Consider the following 26,765-nt stretch of genomic DNA (forward strand, 5'->3'; position numbering starts at 1 on the left):
TAACACTATTTTTACATAAAGGGATATATAGAGTAAGGGGAAACTTCACCTACACTCATGATATTTTATCACTTTTGTAATCAGATCTTCATTCTTTAAATCCTAATAGATGACGCAAAAATACCCAAAGTTGACCCACGCCTAAGCCAGTGGGTTCCATGTTTTTTCTTTTTTAAAAATTAAATTATTTAATAAGGGTAATTTTTATTTTTAAAATTTATATATATATATATATATCATGATCAAGTTATATATGCCCACGCCTTAACTTGAGACTTTTATGCCACTTCAATTGGACAGCCATTCTTTATGCTATCTACTTGGATTGAAGATCCAAATGGGGATTACTTTAAGAAGCATCTTGCTAGGATACATGATATCTTATGGGTTGGAGAAGATGGATTGAAGTTGCAGGTTAGTAGATATTAGTCACAACTATCATATAATCTTGAGAACTTGCAGTTTTTATTTATCCAAGTTTCTTAATTTTTTTTTTTAAAAAAAATATATCTTTCGCTTAATTTTCAATAACATTGGAGATGCTTCCAAATTATGCCTTTCAATTTATATTTAGCCTTGCACTATGACATTTCTATTTTTTTTTTTTTTCTTTTAAATTACTAGTTGTCTAGCCAATTTTCATGTCTCCTATTCACATGCAGGCTTGCGGTAGCCAGGTTTGGGATGCTAGCTTTACCATCCAAGCTTTGCTCGCTACTAATCTCAGTGATGAAATTGGACCTACCCTTATGAAAGCACACAACTTTCTAAAGAAATCCCAGGTTTTTCTCAAATACATTATATATATATATATATATATATATATATATATATATTTCACCAATTATGGATTGCGCGAAAACAATTTGTAAATGACTTTATACTAAAAGTTGTAGTACCCCAAACAATTTTCATACCTATACATACCGTCTCTTCGGGCATCATGTTTGTTTTTACATGTGTTTGATGAGATCTTTTTCTTTAACATTTTGCCTTGTCAACAAACATAAATTTAAAAAGGTCAAGGATAATCCTCCTGGAGACTTTAGAAGGATGTTTCGTCACATTACTAAAGGGGGATGGACGTTCTCTGATGAAGATCATGGATGGACTGTTTCTGATTGCACTGCAGAAGCTTTAAAGGTAACTAATTATGTTCAACTACAATTCATTTGAGACTTGAACCTCATCCGCATTAAAAGGGATTGCTCATTGAGCTATCTTATATGATAGTGTTGCTTGTTGCTATCTATGCTGCCACCCGAAATTGTTGGTGAGAAAATGGAGCCTGAAGAGTTATATGACTCAGTCAATTTCATACTCTCTCTACAGGTTAGAATTAGACTGCACTGCAATTGTGTATTTCAACTACTCTATATATGTTTGCTCAAATTAGATAAACTTGAGTTCCATTTTTCTCTCAAAGATATTACTATGATAAAAAGCTCCATCTTATGAAACTATTGCAGAGTGAAAATGGTGGTGTACCAGGCTGGGAGCCAGCAACTGGTGCGTCGTGGTTGGAGGTAAATGCTTTAACATATTCTTTTAAGAGATACTTCTATCACATATAATGTTAGTGAAAAACTTGAAGTATTATTCTTTTGCCAGCATCTTTAGCAATCATTGACCAAATTAAGCTATTCTCTTTCTGCGATGTTTTTCAGCTTATTAATCCTGTAGAATTTCTTGAGGACAATGTCGTTGAGCATGAGTAAGACTTGGCACCTTTTATTTCTAAAAGTTGTTTAGCTTTTAAATTACTTAAGGACTAAAAACCAAGTGATTCAGGTATGTTGAGTGCACTTCATCAGCAATACAAGCATTGGTTTTGTTCAAGAAATTATATCCAGGGCATAGGAAGAAAGAGATCGAAATTTTCATCAGAAAAGCTGTACAGTACCTAGAAGACGAACAAAAGCCTAATGGCTCATGGTATGTTTCTTTGTTGAGTTACTAGATTCGTTTGAGTCATTTTTCTATTATTCACAAGGAAGCATGAGTATATATATAAGCACTTCTACAGTATTAAATTATTATTTATCCCAAAAACTTAAATATGATAAGAAAATAATAAATTTAATCATATAAATCTCCACCTCACATGTGGGCTCAAAACTCCCATTTAATAAGTGAAGCCCAACACATTTGAATATTTAATTAAAATTAGAGGTAAAGTATCGAAGCTAAGGTTCAAACTCAATACCTTTATTTTGATACCAAGTTAAATTATCACTCATTCCAAAAACTTAAGTTAATAGGAATTGATGAATTTAAACATTTAATTTATATTCTAACATGCAGGTATGGGATTTGGGGAATTTGCTTCATATATGCAACCTGGTTTGCACTTGTAGGGCTAGAAGCTGCTGGTAAGACTTATAACAATTGTCTGGCAACGCGAAAAGGTGTAGAATTTCTACTCAAAACACAAAATGATGATGGCGGTTGGGGAGAGAGCTATCTTTCATGCCCAAACAAGGTAGTTTATTTGCTTCAAAATAATCTTTCTTATGCCCTCATTGATCCCTAAGTTTAGTTAATGGAGTAACAAAGATCTGATCTTGAGTTAATTGCTGAAAATATTCAATACTGTAATGTTTGGGCCTATCTCTGACTATCTCCAATTATTGTCTATGGTTTACAGGAATATACGCCTCTTAAGGGAAATAAATCAAATTTGGTGCAGACTGCAGTGGCTTTGATGGGCCTAATTCATGCTCAGCAGGTGACTTCATGATTTAAGCATTCTATAGTTAACACTCCATTCATAAATCATTTTAATTTTTCATGTAGTCTTTTCAAAAAATTGAAGAATTAAATTTCATGTCATATATAATAGGCACAAAGAGACCCTACTCCTCTTCATCGTGCAGCAAAACTATTGATCAATTCTCAAATGGAGAGTGGTGATTTCCCCCAACAGGTACCACTCCTCGTCTTAATTATTAGAAAATCAGTGAAACAACCCAATTAGCTTTTATTTGTATTAGAAAAATGGTTTTGTCATATCCAATGTGTACGTAGCATATAACAATTTACTACTACTTTTATTGTAGGAGGTTATCGGAGCATTTATGAAGAATAACATGCTGCACTACGCACTTTTCAGGAGTACCTTCCCATTGTGGGCACTTGCAGAATATCGCAATCATCTTTCATTTTCTAGCAAACCTATTTAAACTATACATCATAGATTATAAGGTGTATGGAATTAACAAAGCAACTTATGAAGCAAGTTGATGAACTATGTTGTATCAAAGTCTATATACATAGTCCAAGGTACAAGGACATGCAACGAATTATTCAAAGTCCATGCATATAGTCCTAAGTGATTGAGACATAGCATGAAAAAGAATAAACAAGTAAATGATAAAGGTCTATGAAAATACATTTTCTAGTCCAATATTTTCTTAATTGAGCTTTCATTGATTGTTGATTTTTTATTTTTTTTTTATTTTTTTTGACTTCATTGTTGATTTTGGTTTTACTACAAAGAAACAATTTTTTCCTTACTTGAGTTTTTTGACGTGTCATGGTGTCTGACACGTTAGAAATTTTTTATAACGTGGCATTTTTGACGTGTGTTGAATGTTAGATACATAGGAGTCAGTAATTTTTTTTTTCCTGACGTGTTACTGTTTAGCACATTAGAATTTTCTGACGTGTCAATTTTGGAACATGTCATAAATTTATTGACATGTCAAAATTGACGCATCAGTAAATTTTAAAAAATTAATTAAAAAAAATTTCTTCTTTTAAATTTTTTCTGGAATTTTTTTTTCAATTAAAAAATTTATTAATTTAAATTAATTTTCAATTAAATTATTATTTTTTTTAGGAATTTCTCTGCACCACTCGAGTGGTGCAAAGAAACGAAAAATTTTCTCTACACCATTAATGGAGCAGAGAAAATTTTTTCGTTTCTCTGGACGGCACCTCTCTTCTTTTCTCAATTTTCTCTTTCTCTCTCTTCTTTTCTCCAGTTAGCTCTCCCTTTTCTCACTCTCTCTCTCTTCTTTTCGATCTCCATTTTCAAAAACCCAAACCAAAAAAATCTTTAAAAAATAAAAAAACCCAAATCAAAAAATCAATCTGAAAAATCAAAAACTCAAACGTCAAACCCAACAAATCTTCAAAAATCCAAAAAATCTTCTTATCTTCTTATCTTATTTTTTTATTTTTTTATTTATTTTTTTTCCTTTCTTTTTTCTTCTTCTCTTCTCCTTTTCTTTTTCTTCTTCTTCTTCTTCTTCTTCTTCTTCTTCTTCTGCTTTCTTCGATCTGCTGCTTCTCAATTATAATTTTATTTTTGGGCGTTATGCACCTTAGCTGTGTAGGAATAAATTTTCTCTTTAATACGGTAAACCGTATGTAGGTTGGTAAACCTAATCAGAGTATGAAGTTTATGATGGAAGATTCCATTAGGTTTTCGATATAAAGGCTATATTCCCCCTCTTCTTTATCTCAAGATTCTCTACCGAATAATAGAATTTCATAGAAATCCATTTGGAAAAAAAAAAATGCAATTTTTGACGGTGAGTTACTAACTAAAAGAACAATGAGGATCGTGTTCTACCCCAAAATCAAACGCATAAGCGATTTATATAGCCAGAATAAAAGCTATGATTAAAAATAAACCAGCACAATAATAAAGAATATTCACACAACCACAACACAAGATTTGTTGACGAAGTGGAAAACCCTTTGAGCACCTTAAGGGAAAAATCACTCTAGAGCAGCTAAACCCAAGAATTCACTCTATGAAGATTCACAGTTATATACTAGACGATACTCACTCCCTGGAGGACCTTTTGTAACATCCCACCCCAATGACACACAATATTGGCTCCCCTCGAACCAGACTTCCCAGGAGGTCACCCATCCTGGTACTACTCCAGCAGAAGCACGCTTAACTGCGGAGTTCTAATGGGATCATGACCATCACGTCTTTAAAACGTGTTGATGTCATTAAGGGTGTAGTATACATTTAAGCACATTCCCATCTCCATACCCAGGCGATGTGGGACTTCACAATCACCCCTTCTTAAGACCCAGCGTCCTCGCTGGCGACCCTCATGGGATTAGCCCATTCTTGGCGTCCGCCCCAGCGAGCGCCCTCTAGCGACCTTCATGGGCTTGTGCATGCTCCCCCCATCTCAGGCTGGGCAATGGCTCTGATACCATTTGTAACATCCCACCCCAATGACACACAATATTGTCCGCTTTTGGCTCCCCTCGAACCAGACTTCCCAAGAGGTCACCCATCTTGGTACTACTCCAGCAGAAGCACGCTTAACTGCGGAGTTCTGATGGGATCATGACCATCACGGCTTTAAAACGTGTTGTTGTCATTAAGGGTGTAGTATACATTTAAGCACATTCCCATCTCCATACCCAGGCGATGTGGGCCGTCACACCTCTGGACTTAGAAAGAACAATAAACTTCCCAGCTTGTCTCCATCGTGACCACCTTCATGCACATGCATCTCCTTACCGATCACATTCGGTAGACTTCTTTGCGGTTGAGTGATGTGTATAGTGTGGTTTGAAATCAACAAAAACAAAAACCTCAAGTGGTGGAAAGCATCAAGCTTTTTAGGAACTCCACTTTGGTACACAAAACGGTGAAGGGTATCGCTTCCATGAGTGATAGTAGCAGCCCTTTCTTCACCGGGAACCTCCAAGCTCAGAGAAGCATAAATGGAAATGGAGAGGTTCAAAGAGTTTTGCAGAAAATGAGACAGGTATTTATAGATCTGAAATTTTACTTATTTTCGTCTTAACGGGGATTTTCTTCTGTTTTGACGGGAAGGCTAAAATTTGTATTTTGAGCCATTTCCATCATAACGGGAGTTAATCCTCGTTAGGATGCAATGAGTAAAAAGTATATCTAAATGCCTGTCACGGGCTCGTCATAAAGCATCTTCAAACGAGAAAATAGTAGCTTTAGCTTTGGTCCCGTCACATGTCCCATTCTGACGAGGTTCCTAACAAGGAAACAGTAACCTCCTGTTACATGTCCTGTCCTAACGAGGTTCTTGACAAGGAACTAGTAGCTTCCTGTTGTATGTCCTATTCTGACGAGGAAGCAAAAACTTCCCGTTACATGTCCCCTCCTAACAGGGTTCTGGACGAGAAAACAGAGGCTTCAATTTTGCTCTCGTCACTTGTCCAGTTCTGACAAGCTTCCTAAGGAGAAATGCTCTCAACACTTGTCCCGTTTTGATGAGATTCCTGACAAGGAACCAGTAGCCTCTCGTTACATGTCCCGTTCTGACGCGACTTCTAATGAGGAACCAGTAGCCTTCCGTTACATGTCCCATTCTGACGTGACTTCTGACGAGGAAACAGAAACTTCCCATTACATGTCCCGTCCTGACGGGGTTCCTGATGGGAAACTAGAGAGCACTCCTTCAGTGCTGTCACGAGCTCGTTCTGACGCCCCATCCAACAGGGAAGGCAAAGAACTCTAACAAACATCCAATCTTCACCACGACACTTGAGGAAGAATGGAAAAATATAAACAAATGTTTTGATCATTAAATAAGGTCAAACTAAACCTAACAATCTCCCCCTTTGGCCATTTATTGACAAAACCCAAAACATCTCCAATCTTCCCCTTAACACAAGGGAATGAATGAGAAATTACAAACACATGTTTTGCTAATTGAATACTGCCAAATACGACCTAACAATCTCCCCCTTCGGTTATTCAATGACAAAACCCAAAACATCAGAGATAACAACAATTACAAGTAAATAACAATTTACAACCCTAACCCCAGGCTAACAAACTACTACTAGACTTTCGTTTATAGAATATGTTAATGTACCTGTTCTCGGAAAACAATAACAAACTCATTACAAGCATAGCATTAAAACAAAGTGGTAGACACCTCCAACACTATCATCGAATAACCACTCGCATGAGTTTGTATCAAGAATGACATATAACCTATGTTATATTTAAGTCACAAAAACAAGAAAAGAATGAACAAGGCAACACGCCAACACGAGAAGAACGAACAAGTCAACATGCTAACAAGAGAAGAGCTACAGAATACAAGGAAACATGCCAACAAAAGAGAACAACAGTACATGAACATTATAAAATGCATACAATCCATGTTATCTGCAAGTCATAAAGTTAAGACAACATAATCAAAGAGAAGCACATATAAACCATATTATATACACATCACACAAAATTTTATGAACAACATAAAGAAGAGGAACACATAACCTTGTTTGTGAGATACAAAGATCAAAACAAGTTCAACAAAAAGCAAGTTCTTCCATCACACAAAATACTCTCCCCCTTTTTATTTGAATGGTCAAAGGGATACAAAATGAAACATATTCTCCCCAAATTAGCAACTCAAATTTCCAGAGGAATGAGAATAAACAACACTAAGAATGACACATGTGAAAGTATTTAACCAAAGAACCACATATAAACAAGTATGTGTCATAAAGGCATATCAAGCCAAAATATCTCATAGAATATGTTAAAGACAACAAGAGATATGAAAGATTCTAGAAAAACAAAACAGCTCTAATGTTAACTCTCCCTTAACATGAGCAACCTCTCCCTAACAAGTGTTCCAACAAACCACATTCTCCCCATTTTGTCATAAAAGACGAGGAAGGAGCTTCAAGTAGCATCACTTGTATCATTGGAAGGTATAAATTAGGAGGGTTACAAAAGACCAAAGAATGAACAAAGAGGGCTCATGTCAAAAAACACGCTACAAGCATGAGAGTATGGTAGACTCAACCCATGCACACGACAACTGTAAACGGTTTCAAGGAAACACATTTTAATGGCTATTTCATATCAACCAAACAATGTTAAGACGTATGAAACCAAAAGCCCAAAGAAAATGGCCACAATCAACATGGCATTTACAAATCTCAAACATATATCATCAATACGTCATAAACGCACAATCACAACGTGTCAATGAACAATTGCAATATCTCAACAAACAATCAAAATGCAATTGTTACCAATTTCACATATTATGGGAATTTGTAATGGGAGAAAATAAGCAATCAACTTAACATGTTATCAAGACAGCTGAATATGTTAAGATATGATAAACTTACAATCAAGCACCACGAATCCTAGATTCATCCCAAAAACAATCCAACGTATAGCAACAAATGTGCGAGACAAAAGAATGCCCTACCAAGTAACCGAAATACTTAGCATGTGAATCAAGGAGCACCCAAATCATCCAAAAACAAAAGACACAAGCACAGAACAAAATAAACTCAAAGACCAAAACATATGCATTATATATATATCCCAAATATTGAAAGTGAATGACCAAAGGTTCATCCAAATTTCAACAACATAATCATAGGGATAACAAGCATGCAATAGACAAGAAGGATAAAACAAGTGGCATGCAAAGACACAGCACACTACAATCATAAAGGAATTCAATCACCTAAGCAAAGGTGGTGCACAAACATATACGATTGCATGTGTGTGAACAAAAAGATTAAGGTCAAGACAACCTTTACCCCTTTTTGCAATTAAGCTTTTTGGAAGGAAACATAGCTCAGCCACTACTAGTCACAAATCTCTTGGCAAATCTAATATTTAAATTCAAAATGAGCCATAGGAGGTGTAGGACCAACATCCACTCTTGTTCTTTGGGAGGGTGGTAGGGACAACATTCTTGCAAAGAACTAATGGAATACAATCCAAACAACCTAAGTGCAACCTGATTAAAAAACACAACTCAACTTAGCGCAGGAAGGTGAGGGACACAACCAACAACCACCTTCAAGAAGAGATAGCCAAAACAGAGAAGAATGACCACTTGGATTCTAGAAGGCATAAAGAGAGATTCAAGACATAATCAAGACCCTATATGCAAGCACACATAATCAACAAAAAGGTTTTGAAACAAAAACACAAATTTTGTTCAGAGAAAGACAAGAATTGAGGAAAAACACATTTCAATCATGTTTTGAAAAACAACATACTTGCTTTGCAAGAAAACAGATACTCCTTTCAAAGCAACATAACATACTTGTGATAATCATATGAATGAGAGTACCACTTTCAGTTAAAGTGTGTACCAAATTGCACAAGAATCATAAAGACATATACCTTCAAGAGAGATCAAACAACAACTCAGAGACTAAGAACAAAAAAAGCAACATGCAAAATAGGCAAAATGCATGTTGAGAGAACAAAAACATACAAGAATTTATTTTCAAAACATGAAACCAAAAACCCCAAAATAAACTCAAATTCTCAAAGACGTAAAAGCCAAAATAGACCCCAATTAGCTCAAGAGATTGAAACCAAAGCCAAAACACACAATCAATAAATGCCAATCAAGGAAGCACAGACCCAACAAGGTGAGAGATATTCAAAAGACAAAGGTTTCAAGACCAATGAATGAACAAAATCCAAACATCAACTCAAACATGAGGGAGGAGAAAAGGCATAAACCTGATTGATAATGATATAGAACGAAAGCTTCACAAAACCAATAGGAAAAAAAAAAAAAAAATCCCTCAGAAGATAGAGCTTGAGTGAAGCAACAAAAATTTTTATAAAAAAAATAGGGTGTCAGGCGTTGTGACTATTTGTCTCCCAATTTCTGTCTTAACAGAAACAAATCACATTAAGGCGAGAAGAAGAGAATAAAACAAAACGCATAGAATCATGTTTTAACGAAAGGACACAAAACATATTTCCTTTATGATTGGAGAAAATTTCCGTTAAGACGGGAAGACAGGAAACAATCCTCTTCACCCCTTTTTCCTTTTAAAAACAAACAAGCTCAAATACTCTCACCCAATCAACATGTGCTCTTACAACAAACACTTATTAAAACATGAGAGAAACCATCTCATCAAAAACTAACATGTTCTACAGTTTAGTACAAGTATGAATAAAAATGATGGTTTATCAAAAATATGCATATGACATTGATGCAAATGAACAGGCTAAAACATGTCATAGTGATGTATGTGAATCATTTCACAAGAGAGGGTGATAAGTGCTGAATGTTACACATTCTAGCCCCTTAATTCATATATGTTAAGCTCTTAGTTTTGTTATACTTTGATGTTTTGCTTTGTTTTTTGTGTTTTCTTGTAGTTTTGAGGGTTTTGAAGAAAAGCAAGTGTTTCTAGCAAGTTCCACACTAAAAAGACATTTTTGGGAAAAAAACTGGAGGCTGGGATCAATCGCAGGCAGCAATAGGCTCGAGCGCATCTGAACTCGAGAACACAACCACTAGGATCGAGCGCATGCAGCTAGGATCGATCGCACATGCAGCCAGGAGCAAGGGCAGCCATGTGCTCGAGCGCCCAACACAAAGGATCGTTTGCAGCGCTGGGTAGCCAAGGACACAATTTCATACGGTTTCAAACTCTAGAATCCAGTTCCAACTCGATTTGTGAGTTGATTGGCTGTACAAGAACGTCTAGGGTTGTTCCCAAGCCTATAAATAGACCCTCTACTCCAAATAAAAGGAGGAAAAGCAGACACAAGCTCGGGATAAAAAACTGAAGGCTACATCAAGAAGAGTTTTGGGTTTTTCTTCTCTTCCGATTTATTTTATTATGTAGCTAGTATTTTAGTTAGGGTTAGATTGAAGTCCTAATCATGTCTCTTTAGGATTGCAATATTGGCGCTTTTGCTACAATTATTTTTTGAATGTTTAACTTGATTATTTCCTATGTTATTTAATTCCTCATATGAATATGCCTAATTACATATGCATGTGGTATGAACTTGTTATTTAAGTCAATTTGGATTACCGAGTCCTGATCTTAATAAAGTGACAAAAGAACCTCATCACAGGTTCTTGGATTAATTAACATAGAGAACTAGGAGTAGATGCCATACCCTAGGCTTCGTGTGGTTGTCCATTTCCACAAATTTATGCTCTCTCGAAGAACAACTTATTGTAATGCTAAATCATTTGAGAGAGAAAAGAATTAGAGTTGATACCATGCCTAATTCATTGCTTAGGGAGCTTAAGGAGTAGATATCATGCCCTTAGGTTGGCAAACATTGGATATCTGGATATAATTGGAATATTGGCATATTGTTTATCTTATTCGAGTATGGTTAGCGGTGGATATCAAAACCCTACCCTTTTATTCTTTTTATTTTTATCTTTTAGTTTGTTTTCATTCTTTTTATTTCAAATCAACCTTTTCATTTTGTGACATTTAGTTAATTAATTAGGAAAAATATTCTAAGCATAATTTACCAATCCTCGTGGGAATGATCTCGTATTTGCCTACTGTACTATCATTTTGATCTTGTGCAATTGCGAGAAAAACATACCAAATATTCGCCTATTAATTTAGGTGGGTATTTGACAGCTAGGTTTGCCCATGCCTAATTTCCTCACACTTACGCACCACATAAGTCATGTTCATATTGTTTTAATCCTTATCACCATGTAAGCAAATATCCATTCATTAGACACTACATGATTGATGAGGATGATGCTAGCAATTCTTATCTTGAGCATGTCCAAACCACCACTACACTTGGGATTGAGGAAATTATGGATAACAATGAGGCAGGAGAAAGAGAGGAGCAAGTTGAGCCCCCAAAAAATCTAAATATGTTTAATGACAAGGAAGTGAGTATTGAAGCTCCTTCCTTCTTCATAGTCCCTCTTGGGACACATCATGAACCCAAAGCTTTAGCTCTTCAATGTCTCAAAGAGCCATCTTATGTCAAGATCTTCAAGGACTTATGCACACAAGCGTGCAAATCTAGGAATCATCTCCCTAAGAAAATCTTTCGAAGCTAGCAAGTTGGCTACCTAAGAGGGCGAAACATCATTCCAGAGTGCTATTAAATTTTAAAGAAAAAAGGGTGGAAGGGATTGGTTGGACACTCGAATGATCAGGGAAAGTACGATATTTTTTTCTTTTTTATTTTCCGCATTTCAATTCATGTTTTCTTTTTCCCTTGTCATTTTAGTTCTTGTCCTTTTATTTTCATTTCTAACAGCAATTAACCTTGTGATGCTTGTTTCTGTGAGAAAAGATTGCTGCTAGTTTTGTTGACAGGTGTTATGGTGTTTAAGTTTGAGGGACGCCTTGGCCTTTTTTACACTCAGATGTTTCTTTACTTCTGTTAATGTATTTCTATACTACACATTGAGTGCAATGTGTAATTCAAGTTTGGGGGCATGGAAAAACACACTGTCTATTTATTTGTTTTTATTTTTATGTTTGTTTGTTTCAATTTCTTTTCAAAAAAAAAAAAATAATAATAATAATAATTTGCTATATCATTGTTAAGTATGAGTTAAGCTGTAACTATGGTTTGCATTTCATTGGCTTGCTTAAAGTGTTGAACACGTGATCATTTCAATAGGAATTTGAGTCATTTGACTTATTTTTAAGCGAAAGAGACTTCACTTGTTTTTTAGTAGAATCATCATGAGCATATTAGAATATAGTCTGTGAGGTATAAAATTTGAACTGAATAATGTGTATCTTGAGATTTGTTGGATGACTTATTGATGAATAACCTTGGCTTGTTAAAAAAAAAAAATAGATCATTTTGAGTTTTTCACTGAGGAACCGGACCTCTTGCCTCAAAAAGCATTGATTGTTCGCGTCAAAAGGTGTGAGGTTTAAGTTGATTGATGGTATGGCTAGCTTGGCTTCGTAGCCTTTTTGACTTGAGTTAATAGGCCATTAGGGTGTTTCTACATCTAGTGCCCTAACGCCATTTGGCTTGGGAGTCATTGGCCTAACACTCGTTTTATGGGTCAATTAGAAAGCTTAAGGGAGTTAAGCATTGCATTGCCTACAAAAAAAAAAAAAAAAAAAATTGTGCATATCTTGTTAATAATTAAAGCCTTGGTTGTTTCATTTGATAGGAATTCCTACAGATTTTGAGGTACAGTTTCTGATTAAATTGAAGCCTCATGATTGTATGTCATTTTCACTTTGCACCTATCACAACATGTGACGTCGTGACTGCCCATTTATTTGATTTTGGACGCCCTAATGATTGTAATGATGGTGTTTGTCTTTTGAAGCTTGCTCATGAATAATAATCATTGTTTGTGTGAAACTTCATTCTTTTCAACAACATAGTGCTACAATGTTTGTGGTATCATTCCTGTTAAACCCTCACGAGACTTCACTCGTCCACTAGGGATGCCTAGGTGTTTAAAAGGCTTGTTACATGTGCTAAATGCAATTTTCTCTCCCACGAAAAAGGATTTATGCTTCATGTTTTAATTTTATTTTTGGTTTTGTTTTGCTAAGGGACTAGCAAAATGTAAGTTTGGGGTTGTTTAATGAGTGCCAAATATTACATACTTGAGCCCCTTATTTACATTTGTTAATCCTTTAGCTGTGTTTTAATCTGATGTTTTGTGTTAGTTCAGTGTTTTTAGTGTTTTGTAGGTTGTTAAAGGAAAACGGCGACTTTAAGGCCAAATATGCAGAGTTTGGAAGAAAGCTGAAAAATAACCATGTGAGGAAGTAGGATTGAGCACACCATCCTGCGCTCGAGCGCATATGCACTTGATCCCAGCAGGGTTGCGCTAGAGCGCACCCACGCCCACCAACAAGTCATAAGCTCACGAGCGCTACGCCATAGAAGGAAGAACACATGCATGAGTGCGATCGAGCGCACTGGCCATGCGCTCGAGCGCACTTGTCTAACAGGCTAGTACCAGTGCCCTTTTTAGGGTTTTGAGCTTTAAAAACCCCTATAAATAGATTGCAAAGCCTCAAGAAAAGGGGGCTGGAGATCAAGTCCGAAATTCTATAACTTTTATCCCTTTTAGTTTAGTTTTTCTTTAAGTTTAGGTTTTATTTTCATAGTCATGTGTAGCTAATTCTCAACTAAGGTTAAGGATGAAGCCTCATCAATGAAGAACAATATTGTGTTCATGTAAGTTAATATTATCCAATTATTGAGTTTTTATATTTCAATTGTTTTACTTCAAATTAATTGTTGAGATGATTCTTGGATATTTTTTGTGATTCAAGGATATATTTGATGATTTGAGATAATTTCATACAGTTGATTGCTTGGTTTTTAATTCATAAAAAATTGGATGTCCCTTGTGATTTGTTCTACGGATACAATTGATGTTTTCATTTAAATTGGATATCTTTTTTGATTTATGGATACATCTGATGATTTGATTTAAATTGGATTTCTTTTGTGATTTGTGTAAAAGAATGGATACATGGGATGGTTTTGATTAATTCTTTGAAGTGAAAGTAAAACATACCTCAGATTTTATTGTGAGAACTTTGGATAATTTTGATGAATATGGAACATGTTGCTATGATTTGGTGAGTGTGGATTCCACATCCTTAGTACTTTATCTTTTGACTATTTTACTTTGTTTAGTTTATGTTTTCTTTTATTTGCAATTCAAAAAAATTAAATCTTTTTCAAAACTAGATTAGGATATAATTGTTTTCATAAACACAACTCCTTGTGGAATCGACCTCGCACTTGCAATCCTTTTACTGCAAACGATTCATGCACTTGTGAGTATATTAAAATTTTCACAACAGCATTGTGATACGGAATAAGGCTTGATTGGTTGTTCAGGGCTAAACTCAGATTGAAGGGATAGATTTTGATTAGACATTTGCTCCTGTAGCAAGACTTGAGTCTATTAGAATTCTTCTGGGAATAACTTGTAGTTTTGGCTTCAAGCTATACGAAATGGATGTTAAAAGTACTTTTCTGAATGGAATTCTTCAAGAAGAAGTCTATGTGGAACAACCTAGAGGATTCAAAGATCTTCATCATATCGAGCATGTGTACAAATTGAAGAAGGCCTTGTATGGGTTAAAACAAACACCTAGAGCATGGTATGAGAGACCCATAGCATATCTCGTCACACATGGGTTCACTCGTGGGAAAGCAAATTGAAATATGTTTATTCAAAAGAAAGGAAAAGATATGTTGATTGCTCAAATCTATGTGGACGACATTGTGTTTGGAGCTACAGTTGACTCTCACTCTCACATCTTTGCCTCAAAAATGAAGAAAATGTTTGAAATGAGCGTGATTGGAGATTTGTCATATTTTATAGGTCTACAAGTCCAACAATCAGACCTTGGAATGTTTGTTTCTTAGGCCAAGTATGCCAAGGATCTTGTGAAAAAAATTGGCCTTGATGGAAAAAGTCATGTTCAAACTCTTATGAGTATTAGTGTGAAACTCTCGGCAGATCTTACAAGAAAAAGTGTCGATCAAACACTTTACAGAAATACGATTGGAAGTCTTCTTTATCTCACTGCTAGCAGACCTGACATCTCCGTCAGTGTTGGGGTATGTGCTCGATTTCAAGCCAATCCCAAAGAATCACATTTGATAGCTATTAAATGTATCATTCGATATGTGAATGGCACTGTGGTTTATAGGATTTGGTATTCCAAGAACACCAATCTAAACTTGGCAGGCTACTCCGATATGGATTGGGCAAGATGTGCTAATGTAGGTAGAGTACCTTTGGTGGATGTTTCAATATGGGAACCAATCTTGTGTCTTGGCTGAGCAAGAAACAGAATTCTATATCTCTCTTCACAGCAGAAGCCGAATACATTGCTGCTGGAAGCTATTGCACACAACTGATATGGATGAAAAAGCTCATGTCTGACTATGGTCTCGATCAAGAGAACATGATAGGGTTCTGTGGTAATCAAATTGCAATCAGTATCTCCAAGAACCCAGTACAACACTCTCATACCAAACACATTGACATCAGGTATCTTTTCAATCGCGATTTAGTTGAAACTAAAGTTATCTCTCTTGATCATGTTCCTATATAACGACAATTGGCAGACCTTTTCACAAAACCACTAGATGTGTCTAGATTTGAATTCCTCCGCTCTGCAATTGGTATTTGGGAACCTTCTATAAAGGTTTGAACGGGGTCTGAGGAAGGTTAGTGTTTCGTTTTGTGAATATCTTTGTTTGTTGTTATGTTTTTGCTTTTTTCAACTAAGCTTTTGGTTTGAATTGGTGTGGTATGATTGATGTATTCTCCTTGCTTACAAGCTAGAAACCGTGTTATGATGGTAAGGCCTGAATAGTCTTAACACTTTCTCTTGTTTAATGTGAGTGGTTCTTTTCTTGTTCTCTTTCTTTGCTATTAAGCTGGTTTGTGATAACAAGCTTCTTTGGCCTGCATCTCTCTAAGACATGTTCAGTGTAACCTCGTGTGTCTAGAATGAGGGTGTGATACATGCGTTTTTCGACTTCATCTGTTCTTTGAATGTCTATCTGTGTCTTTGGTAAATTGACCCCACAAGTTTCACCTGTCTTTATAGTGTTCATGACATCACCTCCCTCAATGACAAGAATTTCTTTTTGATCAAAGATCAAGTGCTCCTCTTAAATGAGTCCTAATGATAACCTGCTTCTTTATCCCTATAGAAAAAGCTAGTATGTATGCATTGTGGTAAAAGGTGAAACGCTCAAGGGATTGTGCATTATTTATTATTTATTGGACAATTAAGGAGGAATGGGTGTGTGACATTTTATTTGATCAATAAAGGAGTTTGACTTTTGTGAAACCATATTTTGTTTGAGATATGTCTTGTTCTAAGCTTTTTACCATACCCTTGTCTCTAAGATCCTCGCTCTTTGTTTCCTTGGACATGTATTAACTTGATCTGGTGTTTCGAGTTATCTTGCTATCACAATACTAGTAAGAGTTGTTTTCAAGTCAGAATCACTCATGTGTTGAATCTTTTAAAAAGTGTTGGCTCTCCTCTTACTTCAGACATACGATTGTGGCTTGTGACTGTCGTGTGAGGATATGTTAGTTCATGAATAATTTGTTTTGTTTTCTTTATATCCCTTATGACAAAAAGGGGGAGAGTTGTTTCTTGAAAAAACTGACAACGTTTATGATTGGGATGATGGTTTTGCAACTTGGTTCTGTTTATCAATTGTTATTGAATATGATGCAGTTAATGGTTCTTGTGTAAAATGTTTCAGAATTAGGATAGTGTGTGGTTTTGGTATATTGTTGTTGGAAGTTTGTCTTTGGATTAGTGCAACGACGGTCATTGGTGAAGCGTTCTATGACCTAGCACCTTGACTTTGATGGGTTGTTTATAGTTTGATTGTTTTGCTTAATGTCTTTGTGGGAAAGTTGTTTTGTTGGTTTTAAATATTGTTGTTTTGGGTTTTGTCATTGAATGGCCAAAGGGAAAGATTGATAGGTGTAGGTTTGGCCTAATTCAATGAAAATTCTTGTAATTAGTGTGCTATTTAAAACCTTGGGAAAAAGAGTTAGGTTTTTGGTGTTTGAGAAGGGGTCTCTATTTTCCTGTCAGGAAGCACGTCATGACGGGCTCATGACGACATTTGTAGAAGTGCTCTCTAGTTTCCTATCACGAACCATGTCATGACGGGCTTGTAACGAGACTAGAGATGGACCTTACTATTTTCCCATTAGTAGCTTTGTCAGGACGGATATGTAATAGGACTGAAGCAAAAGCTACTGTTTTGTCGTTAGATGCATCATCTGGACGGGCTTGTAACGAGACTAAAGTTGGAGTCCCTGTTTTGTCGTCAGATGGATCGTCAGGAACACGTGACGCACGTGAAGAAGATCCTTGCTGGTATCTCATCAGATGCCCAGTCAGGATGGACTCGTGACGAGGATGAGATCATTTGTTCTTCTCGTCATGACAGTACTCCTTTCCTGTTATGACATGAATATTTTCAGATCTCAAATCGAAGAAGTTTTGTTTATCAGGTCTTAATGAGAAATGAGTCCTGTGAAGATGCGAAGAGTAAAATGACTTTCCTATAAAAGGATTTTCCTGTCACTGTTCACTTTTCTCTTGGTTGGTTGTTGTTCGTTCCACTACTCAACTAATTTATTTGCTACAAGGTGAAAGAGTCTACCGAAGGGTCAGTAAGGAGATGCACTCCATGAAGATGGTCAGTGATGTGGTCTTTTGTATACCAAAATATATCAATAATAAAATACTACTTGCAATAGTACGAATCCCTGTAGGATAAGGCGATATTGAGGTTGCCGAACCACAAGGACTGCTAGGAATTGTTATCAAGTTTTCAAGATAAAAAGTAACTTAATAAAAGATTTGTGATTTGTTTTGTAATGAAAGTGCACAAAAATAAATGAGAGTTGAAATATAAGAAAGAGAGTATAGGGTATTGACTTCACCTCTATCCGCACAACAATGGTTAATCATATTTAATAAAAAAAAAAAATCATTCTATGCATGTTATAAATAAAAAAGAAAATACCTTATTAAAGAATAAGTATAATCCATCTTCGGTTGGCACGAATCGTCCACCTAACGACTAAGATGTGGTACGACCCGTCTTTCCTAGGTATAGCCTATCTAACCCTCTTGATCCTATGTCAATTAAAACCGTTGTATAACCATCATCCCCATAATCACAGAAAATAAGAATGATTTGAGTTCAATTAAAGTAAAAGGCTTTCTAAGACAAGAGAAGAATTTGACTAATATTGGCTTTGAAATTAAGAACAATTGTATTTAATCATTAAGAACAATATCAAATTGTAGCAATTCTCATAGTTATACAACCAACATGCACAAACTAAAAATCTATAAATTAAAATACAATCAAACCATTGTGCTTGGATAGGGTTACATCAATACCCCACTAGGGGTTTAGCAGCTCATGACTCTGCTAAGCCTCCAAGAACTATTTGCTGAACTTTTGCTTTAGGCAGTGGTGTCTTTCTTTAATGTTTAGAGGCCAATTTATAGGGATTAGGAGAACCCTAGAAACCCTAGAAACCGTAGGAAAATCGTAAGTCAGTCTCCTAGTCCAACTAGGAGACTGAAAACCCAATCCAAGGTGGAAAAGATTTTTTTCCGCATTTTGGAAAGCCGAGCGCGGTCAAGCCTAAGGGACGTGCGCTCGAGCCTAGGCTAGTATGTGCTCGAGTACTGGTGCGCTCGTGCGCAGGTGTGCTTGAGCCCAATTGCTGTGTGCTCAATCCCAGGCCTTCAAGATGCTCCCCAAATTTGCTTTTATCCCAATTTTCAATAGAATTCTTGCATCTTTCATTTAAAGCCCTGAAACACAAAAACAAAACAAAATCAAACAAATAACAATGTTAAGGAATTAACATATGCGAGTTAACGGGCTTGAATGTGTAATATTCGGCGCTCATCAGTCAAGTTGGTGACGAGCTAGGAGCTTGTCGTTTTTACAGAGTCTAGAGATTCTCAAGGGTCTTGAGTATCTTTTACAGTCTGTAAACTGAATCTTTATATAGTGATTTCACAGGTTTGGCTGCCCTAGAGTGGTTTTTAACTTTGATTGGTTCAAAGGGTTTTCCACTTCGTCAACAAATTTTGTGTTGTGTTTTGTGATGATTTTATAATTCCGCTATGCGTGTTTAAATTACTCAATGGCTTAAATCTAAACTGATTATCTGGTGACTGAGGTAGAACACGATCCTCGTATTCTTTCAAAACTATTGACTTGGAAACACTTGAGCCTACCAAAATGTCATGAAAAATAGGACAACTACAAGATGAAAGCTCTACTAGTTTTATAGAAAAATCGGCAGTTACATTGACGTATGTCCAAAGGAAAGCAATCAACATATCCTTCGCAACTCGTCTAGCAAAACTAACAAGAGAATCTATTGATCCGGAAACACTTGAGCCTGCTAGAAAAGTCACGAAAAATAGGACAATTGCAAAATGAAAGCTCTATTGGTTTTATAGAAAAAGGGGCAATTACATTGACGTACGTCCAAAAGAAAGGAATCAATATATCCTCTCCAACTCCACCTTCAAAATTAACTGGAGAACATATTCATTTGGAAACACTTGAGCCTACCAAAAAAATCACGAAAAATCAGACAATTCCAAGATGAAAGGTCTATTGGTTTTATAGAAAAACCTACAACTACATTGAGGTATGTCTGAAGGAAAGGAATCAACATATCCTCTAAAACTCCACCAACAAAATTAACTGGAGATTCTACTAATCTGGAAATGATTGTGCATGGCAGAAAGTCACGGAAACTGGGATCACTGTAAGATGAAAGCTCCTATGGTTTTATAGAAAAACCGGCAGTTACATTGAGGTATGTGTGAAGGAAAAGAATTAACATATCCTCTACAACTCCTCCAACAAATTTAACTAGAGAATCTTTTAATCTAAAAACGCTTGAGCTGCTAGAAAGTTGATAAGTGCAGAATGTTGCACATTCAAGCCCCTTAACTCACATATGTCAATTCCTTAGCACTGTTATCTATTTGATTTTGTGTTGTTTTATTGTTTTAAGGTTTTAAATAAATATGCAAGAAATTCCATTGATTTTGGGCTTAAAACACACTTTGAGAAGACTTAGAAGATGTGGTTAAGCTTAACCAATCATAAGAGAGGACCTATATGATGTGGTTAAGTTTAATCAAATCAAGAAAATTATTAAATCAGAATTTCTCCAATTGGGAATAAAATCGGATTGGATTCAAATTTGGATTCTGCACACATCTCAGTATTTTGACCATAATTTTTTGTTCAAGTATTGGATTGAGATGAAACTAGCAGCACTGGAAAGCTAACTCAAAATACTATAAACCATTGTGAAATAAGATTTTCCTAATGCAGATGTTTGTTATGCCAAAATTGTCCCGCAGTATAATAACACAATTTTGGACGAATCCTATTTTGATTTGTACTAGAATTGCTTCCTAATTTGACTAGGAGACCAAAGTACGGTTTTTTTGAGATTCCTAAGGCTTATAGGATTTGTTTTACACCCTATAAATGGGCCTCTAAGCGTTGAAGAGAGGTGTGCTTAGTTTTAGACAGAAAATATCTTATTGGGGACTTGAAGAGTTGAAGAGAAGATGAACATTGCAGAAGGGCATTCTAGCACTACCATTAGCGGCTAAATTCGTAATAGGGTATTGATATAGCAATTTCCAAGTAACAATGGTTTGATTGTATTTTTTATTTAGGAATTTTCTATATACATAATGGTTGTATAACTTGGAGATTTGGTCTTAAAGTTTAAATTCAATTATTATGAAATTATTCTCTTGTCTTAAAAATATTTTTATCTTGATTGAATTCAATCATTCATATTTTCTGTGATTATATGAATTATTGTTATACAACGGTTTTAACTAACACATGATCAAGAGGGTTTGATAGGTCATGCTTAAGGAAGGCGAATTACTCTACACCCTAGCTTAGTGTAATCTAGGTAGACAATTCGTACGACCTGAAGATGGGTTATGTTTATTCCTTGATTGCGTGTAACTAATTAAGCGATTTAATTGTTCATACCTAGGGAAGATGGACCGTACCGCATCTAGAGGTTAAGCAGACGGTCCGTGCTAATCGAACATGGCTTATACTTATTTCTTAATGATAATATTTTCTTAACTACTCGAGTGAGACGAGCCTTATATGATGCATAGTATGAATTTTCCTTATTAATTAATGATTGATCATTGTTATGTAGTTAGTGGTGAAATCAACCCCTTATTCTCTATCTCATCACAATCTATGTTACTTTTACTTTTATTCATTTAGTTTCCAAATGAAAACAAACTACCATCTTTTAATTAAACTAGCTTAGAGCCCGTGCTACGCGCCGGGTTTTATATATATATAATTTACTCTAAAAGTATTTAAAAGATTACCAACAACAAATTTTATTTTCTTCTCTTAATTAACTAATTAGCTACCAAAAATGACAAATGTTTATAAGATCATTTTAAACCATAGTTTTACTCAATACATATCTAATAAATTTAAAAATTCATAAATTTTAGTTCTTATAAACTGAAATGTGTTAAATATTTGTTCCCATATATGTAGTTTAAAACGAAATATAAAGGGAAAAAATTCAAAATAAAACCTAGATTAATCAATTATAGAAAATGATTGATTAATTATTATATTCCGACAATGACACCACTTCTCCTCTACTACACAATCCATTATGGTAAACTTTTGTCTTTCAGGAGTTGAACTTTCTCATCAAAAACAATTCTTTTGAGAAATTTCTATTACACTGACAAAAAAAAAGAAGTATTTTAAAATATAGGAGCATGTTGATATTGGATTATAGTTATGTTTACTAATTTTGTAAACAAAAGAATGTTGGTAGTTTAATTTTTCTTTTAAAAAGGAAAGAGATAAAAAACAGTGGCAAGAATATTGGAGCACCCATTAACAAAAATAAACAATAAAAGTCAATTAAATTTACAAAAGAAAGTTTGTCACTTGTATTAAATAAAATTAGGGAAAAATATAAAAAAGCCCCCCAAACTACCAGACGTTTTCGATTTGGCCCCCTAATGTTTCAAAAGTGATAAAGTAGCCCCCCAAACTACTAAACTATTACATTTTGGCTACTTCGTTAGTCAAAACCTTCAGTTTGGACAGAAACTGCTAAACGACATCGTTTGGTTACAGGTAAATTATTACAATGCCCATGTATGAATTTTTTTTTATATTTTTTTTTAAAAAAAAAAAAAAAAACAAGAAGCAAAACGGCGCCGTTTTGCTTCAAATTAGGGTTCCCTTACCCTAAGCAAAACGGCGCCGTTTTGCTTAGTGGTAAGGATTAATACTGAAATCCCTACTTCTCTGTGCAGCCGGTCCCGTCTTCCCAATCCAGCCGATCATATAAATTAGTAGAAAATTTTAAGGGAAAAAAATGGAAGAACATAACCTCATTTATTTTCAACCATCCTTCACATATATATAGTAAAAGAAACTAATTTTAAGGCATACACGAAAACAAAGACGAAAAAAATCTACTCAATGAACACTGACATAATCTAAAAAAGCATCATACATCGTACTAAAAATAATGTTAGGAAACTCTTTCACTATCATTTCATTTAATTCAATGTGAAATTTACAAAAGAAAAATAATCAATTTGAATAAATAATATATAAATTAGTAGAAAATTTAAGGGATAAAAATGGAAGAACATAACCACATTAAATAAAGATAAAAAAAAAAAATTAATATAATTGAAAGAATTGTCTTTTTCTACTGTATACGTTCCAATGAAACCTTGAAATACAATGTCATCCATTAATTATGCATGTAAACAGATAAACAAATTACTCAATAAACAACAACACAAACTAAAAAGTTATCAACAAAAAATAACGATAAGATGCTCTCTCTCACTATTATTTCCTGAATTCAAAGTAAAATTTACAAAAGAAAAGTAATCATTTGAATATAAAATAATATATAAATTAGAAGAAAAAAAAATAAGGGACGAAAACAAAAATAGAAGAACATAAGCACTAGAAATAAAGATAAAAAATGGAAAAAAATAAAATAAAAAGGAAAATACTAATATAATTGAAAAGAACTATTCTAGCAAAAAATAAAAAATAAATAAAGAAAAGAATTGTACTATAATTTTTCATTGAGAAACAACAATTGTAAACTCTCTCTCTCTCTCTCTCTCTCTCTCTCATCTTTCTCCTTAATTGAGTGTGAAATGGACAAAGAAACATTGAGATATAAATAGAAATATAAGGGACAAAAACAATAATGGAAGAACATAAGCACCAAAAATAAAGATAAAAAAATAAATAAATAAATAAAACCGAATAAAATGAAAATACTAATATAATTGAAAATAACTGTTCTAGTGAAAAAAAAAAAATGGGAAAAGAAAAGAAAAGAAAGGAAAAGATTGAAAAGAACTGGAATATAATTTTTCATTGAGAAACAACGATTGGAAAATAAATAAAGAAAATAAGGAAAATAATTGTATTATTATTTTTTATTGAGAAACAACGATTGGAAACTCTCTCTACCTCTCTCTCGTCTTTTTCCAGAATTTAGTGTGAAATTTACAAATGAACATTGAGATATAAATAGAAAGTAAGAGAAAAGAAAAGAAAAATAAACAGAGATAATGAGAGAATTTTGGGAACCTTTTGTTTTCTTCATTAAGACAATTAATTATATTATAAATAAAACTCGTACATTTTAATTGTCTCACATTGAGATATAAATAGAAAGCAAAAGAAGATAAAGCGAAAATTAAATAAAGAGAGAGAAATAGGAAATTTGGAAAACTTTTGTTTTATTCGTTAAGACAATTCAATGCATTGCAAATGAAACCCCTATGTTTTAATTGTCTCACTAAAAGGCTAACATCTAAACATCTACCTCACTCTTAAAAATGCCACGTGTCGCAATTCTAGGCACTCTCTAATAGTACCGGTTCACTCACAAAAAAAGACCGGTCTAAACCGGTCTCACATCTTTAAGGAGAGAGAGACGTAAAAAACTAGTTTAAAATTTAAATTTATGTGAGAGAGAGAGTTAACAAAATTAATTCAAAAAAAAAAACAAAAAAACCGATTATGATAAAAAATTATGGGAGAGAGAGATGTGAGTTTAAGTGGAGAGAGAGAGGGAGAGTGGGAGAGATGGAGAGAGGAGTGCATTAGTTTAGAGAGAAAAAAAAAAGGTTCAAACATAAAATTATAGGAGAGAGGGAGAGAGGGGGTGAGAGAGAGACGTGCATTGGTTTATGAAAAAAAAAAAAAAAAGGGTTCAAACATAAATTATGGGAGAGAGAGAGAGAGAGGTTTAAGACATTTAAGTGGAGATAGAGGGAGAGAGAGAGAGAGAGACGTACGTTGGATCTAGTGGTTTTATTTATTTTTTATTCACGATGGTTGATGGGAGAGAGTTGAGACAAAAAAAAAAAAATGGGGTTCAGACATAAAAAATCATGGGTTCAGAACACGTGTCGCAATTCTATGCAATCTATGAGCCAAAACTCGGCTTTTGTGTGTGTGTGTGTGTGTGTATATATATATATATATATAATTTTGAAAAACATGATAACAACATCAGTGTAGTCTTTAAGGTTCGGCACCCTCTTACAATGCCAGTAATGCTAGAGATTTTAATTAAATATTATACTAATGTTGTAGTAATGCCCGTATGAAAATATGAAAAAAAAATGTTGTATAGTCGTTATGATGCCAAAATAGTATTAAGATGTTTAGATATGTTATTATGATGCCCAATTGATTCCAAGATATTGTAAACATGCCGTTATGTTGCCCAAATTTTTAGGAAAAGGGAAAAGCATGAAAATAATGTTTCTCAATGTATTTTAAGGATCTTAGGATTTAAAATGAGGCTTAGGAATAAAATAAAATAAATACATGCTAATGTGAAAAATACAATATTAATGCAAAAAGTGTACGTACGAAGGAGAATACATTTAAGGAATATAAGCTCAAATCGGCAAGTTCAAACTTACTAACCTTACATTATTTTATAAAAGCATGTCTTGTATGTTTTGTTGAGCCCTATTATTTTAATTACACGTACAAATATATTTTGAAATGTTTTACATATGTGTTAAATGAAAATGTGTTTCCAAATGAAATGGTTTATGAAAAGAGGTTGAAAGAGGTTGAATTTTGGAAAGAAATGTGATTTGCAAAAAAAATTATAATATCTTGAAAAAATATGATGTCATATATGAATGCATGTAAAGCCTAGCGGTTAGGTGGGGATCATGCGCCTGACATCCCAATGTTAGGAAGGGGGAAACAAAGTTGCCTAATAGCCTCGCGGTTAAGCGGGGTTACACGCTGAACACTTCAAAGCTATGAGAGGGATAAATTATTAGCAACCTTGCGGTTAAGTGGGATAACACTTAGCAAACTCTAGGGGATAGGTGGAAGTTAAATTCACTTATGATATTATGTATGGTATGATATGTATGTTATGAAATGTTATGTTATGGTATGTTATGTTACACAAAGCTATGTACATAAATTATGATGATTTTTAACTAATGTTTTACTAATTATGTTATGAACTGTTTTACCGCTTCATATTATAAAATGTGAAGTTAATTATATAATAAGAAAATGCAAGGAAATATTATTTCGATTTAGTACTATGTATCAAATTGTCTATCACTTGGTTTACCATTTAGCCGTGGTTTATTAAAACTCATTTGTGAAAACCCCACATACATGACTGTTTGGTAAACACTGGTAGTGAGATATATTTTCAAATAAAGGAGGGCTCTGATTAAAAATGGTCAATTCGCTTGAACTTACTGAGCCGTAGACTCACACTTCTACCTGTAAAGCCATAATGATTTTACAGATGTCACTATAAAGACTGTTGTTGAGGATCCCTACGTCTAATTAGACTTTTACCCTAGAGGCTTCTACTTTTGAAGAGCTATCTAGTATGGTTAGTTTAGCTGTATTTATGACGCATGTGACTCATTGTATTATGGATAAAGTTTGTGATGTTATGATGATGTGTAATAGAAGCTCTCGTATATATTTATTAGTGAGTATTGGCTATAAAAAGAAAAGAAAAATTTATTACTGATTTTTCGTTGTGTTATTTAGTAAGGAAAAAGTATTAATGTCACGTGAGAATTCAGATAGTTACACTTACAGCTTGCCTGGTAAAGCCAGGGCACTACAAGGAGAGAGAGAGAGATGTGACAAACCATAATTATCCTACATTAAATTCCGTCACTTCAGGAAAATTTGTGAAATAAGATCTCATAATAATGAAAAATCGGTTAAGTATATCAAACACATTAAAAAACGGTTCACTCAAAAAAAAAAAAAAAAAAAGGGTTCAAGACACATATCGCATTTCTAGGCCCTCTCCAAGCAAGAACTCAACTTTTATATATATATATATATGATGTGAGAGCCCTAAGTTGCATTGTATATGACTTTG

General features: G+C 34.4%; 1 protein-coding gene across 1 annotated transcript in view; it reads left to right on the top strand.

The window, feature by feature from the left end:
* LOC132187907 (beta-amyrin synthase 2-like) overlaps window positions 1-3,417 on the top strand; it is a 9,610-nt gene extending 6,193 nt beyond the window's left edge. The window contains exons 5-15 of the mRNA XM_059602331.1: window positions 275-414; window positions 663-782; window positions 1,021-1,143; window positions 1,234-1,332; window positions 1,470-1,526; window positions 1,668-1,714; window positions 1,792-1,935; window positions 2,305-2,482; window positions 2,648-2,728; window positions 2,843-2,926; window positions 3,060-3,417. Coding sequence (XP_059458314.1) covers window positions 275-414; window positions 663-782; window positions 1,021-1,143; window positions 1,234-1,332; window positions 1,470-1,526; window positions 1,668-1,714; window positions 1,792-1,935; window positions 2,305-2,482; window positions 2,648-2,728; window positions 2,843-2,926; window positions 3,060-3,182 — 1,196 coding nt within the window. The 3' untranslated portion in view covers window positions 3,183-3,417. The remainder of the gene's footprint in view (window positions 1-274; window positions 415-662; window positions 783-1,020; window positions 1,144-1,233; window positions 1,333-1,469; window positions 1,527-1,667; window positions 1,715-1,791; window positions 1,936-2,304; window positions 2,483-2,647; window positions 2,729-2,842; window positions 2,927-3,059) is intronic.
* The last annotated feature ends 23,348 nt before the right edge of the window (window positions 3,418-26,765 follow it).

Source organism: Corylus avellana, chromosome ca7, assembly GCF_901000735.1.
Source record: "Corylus avellana chromosome ca7, CavTom2PMs-1.0".
Classification (NCBI taxonomy): Eukaryota; Viridiplantae; Streptophyta; class Magnoliopsida; order Fagales; family Betulaceae; genus Corylus; species Corylus avellana.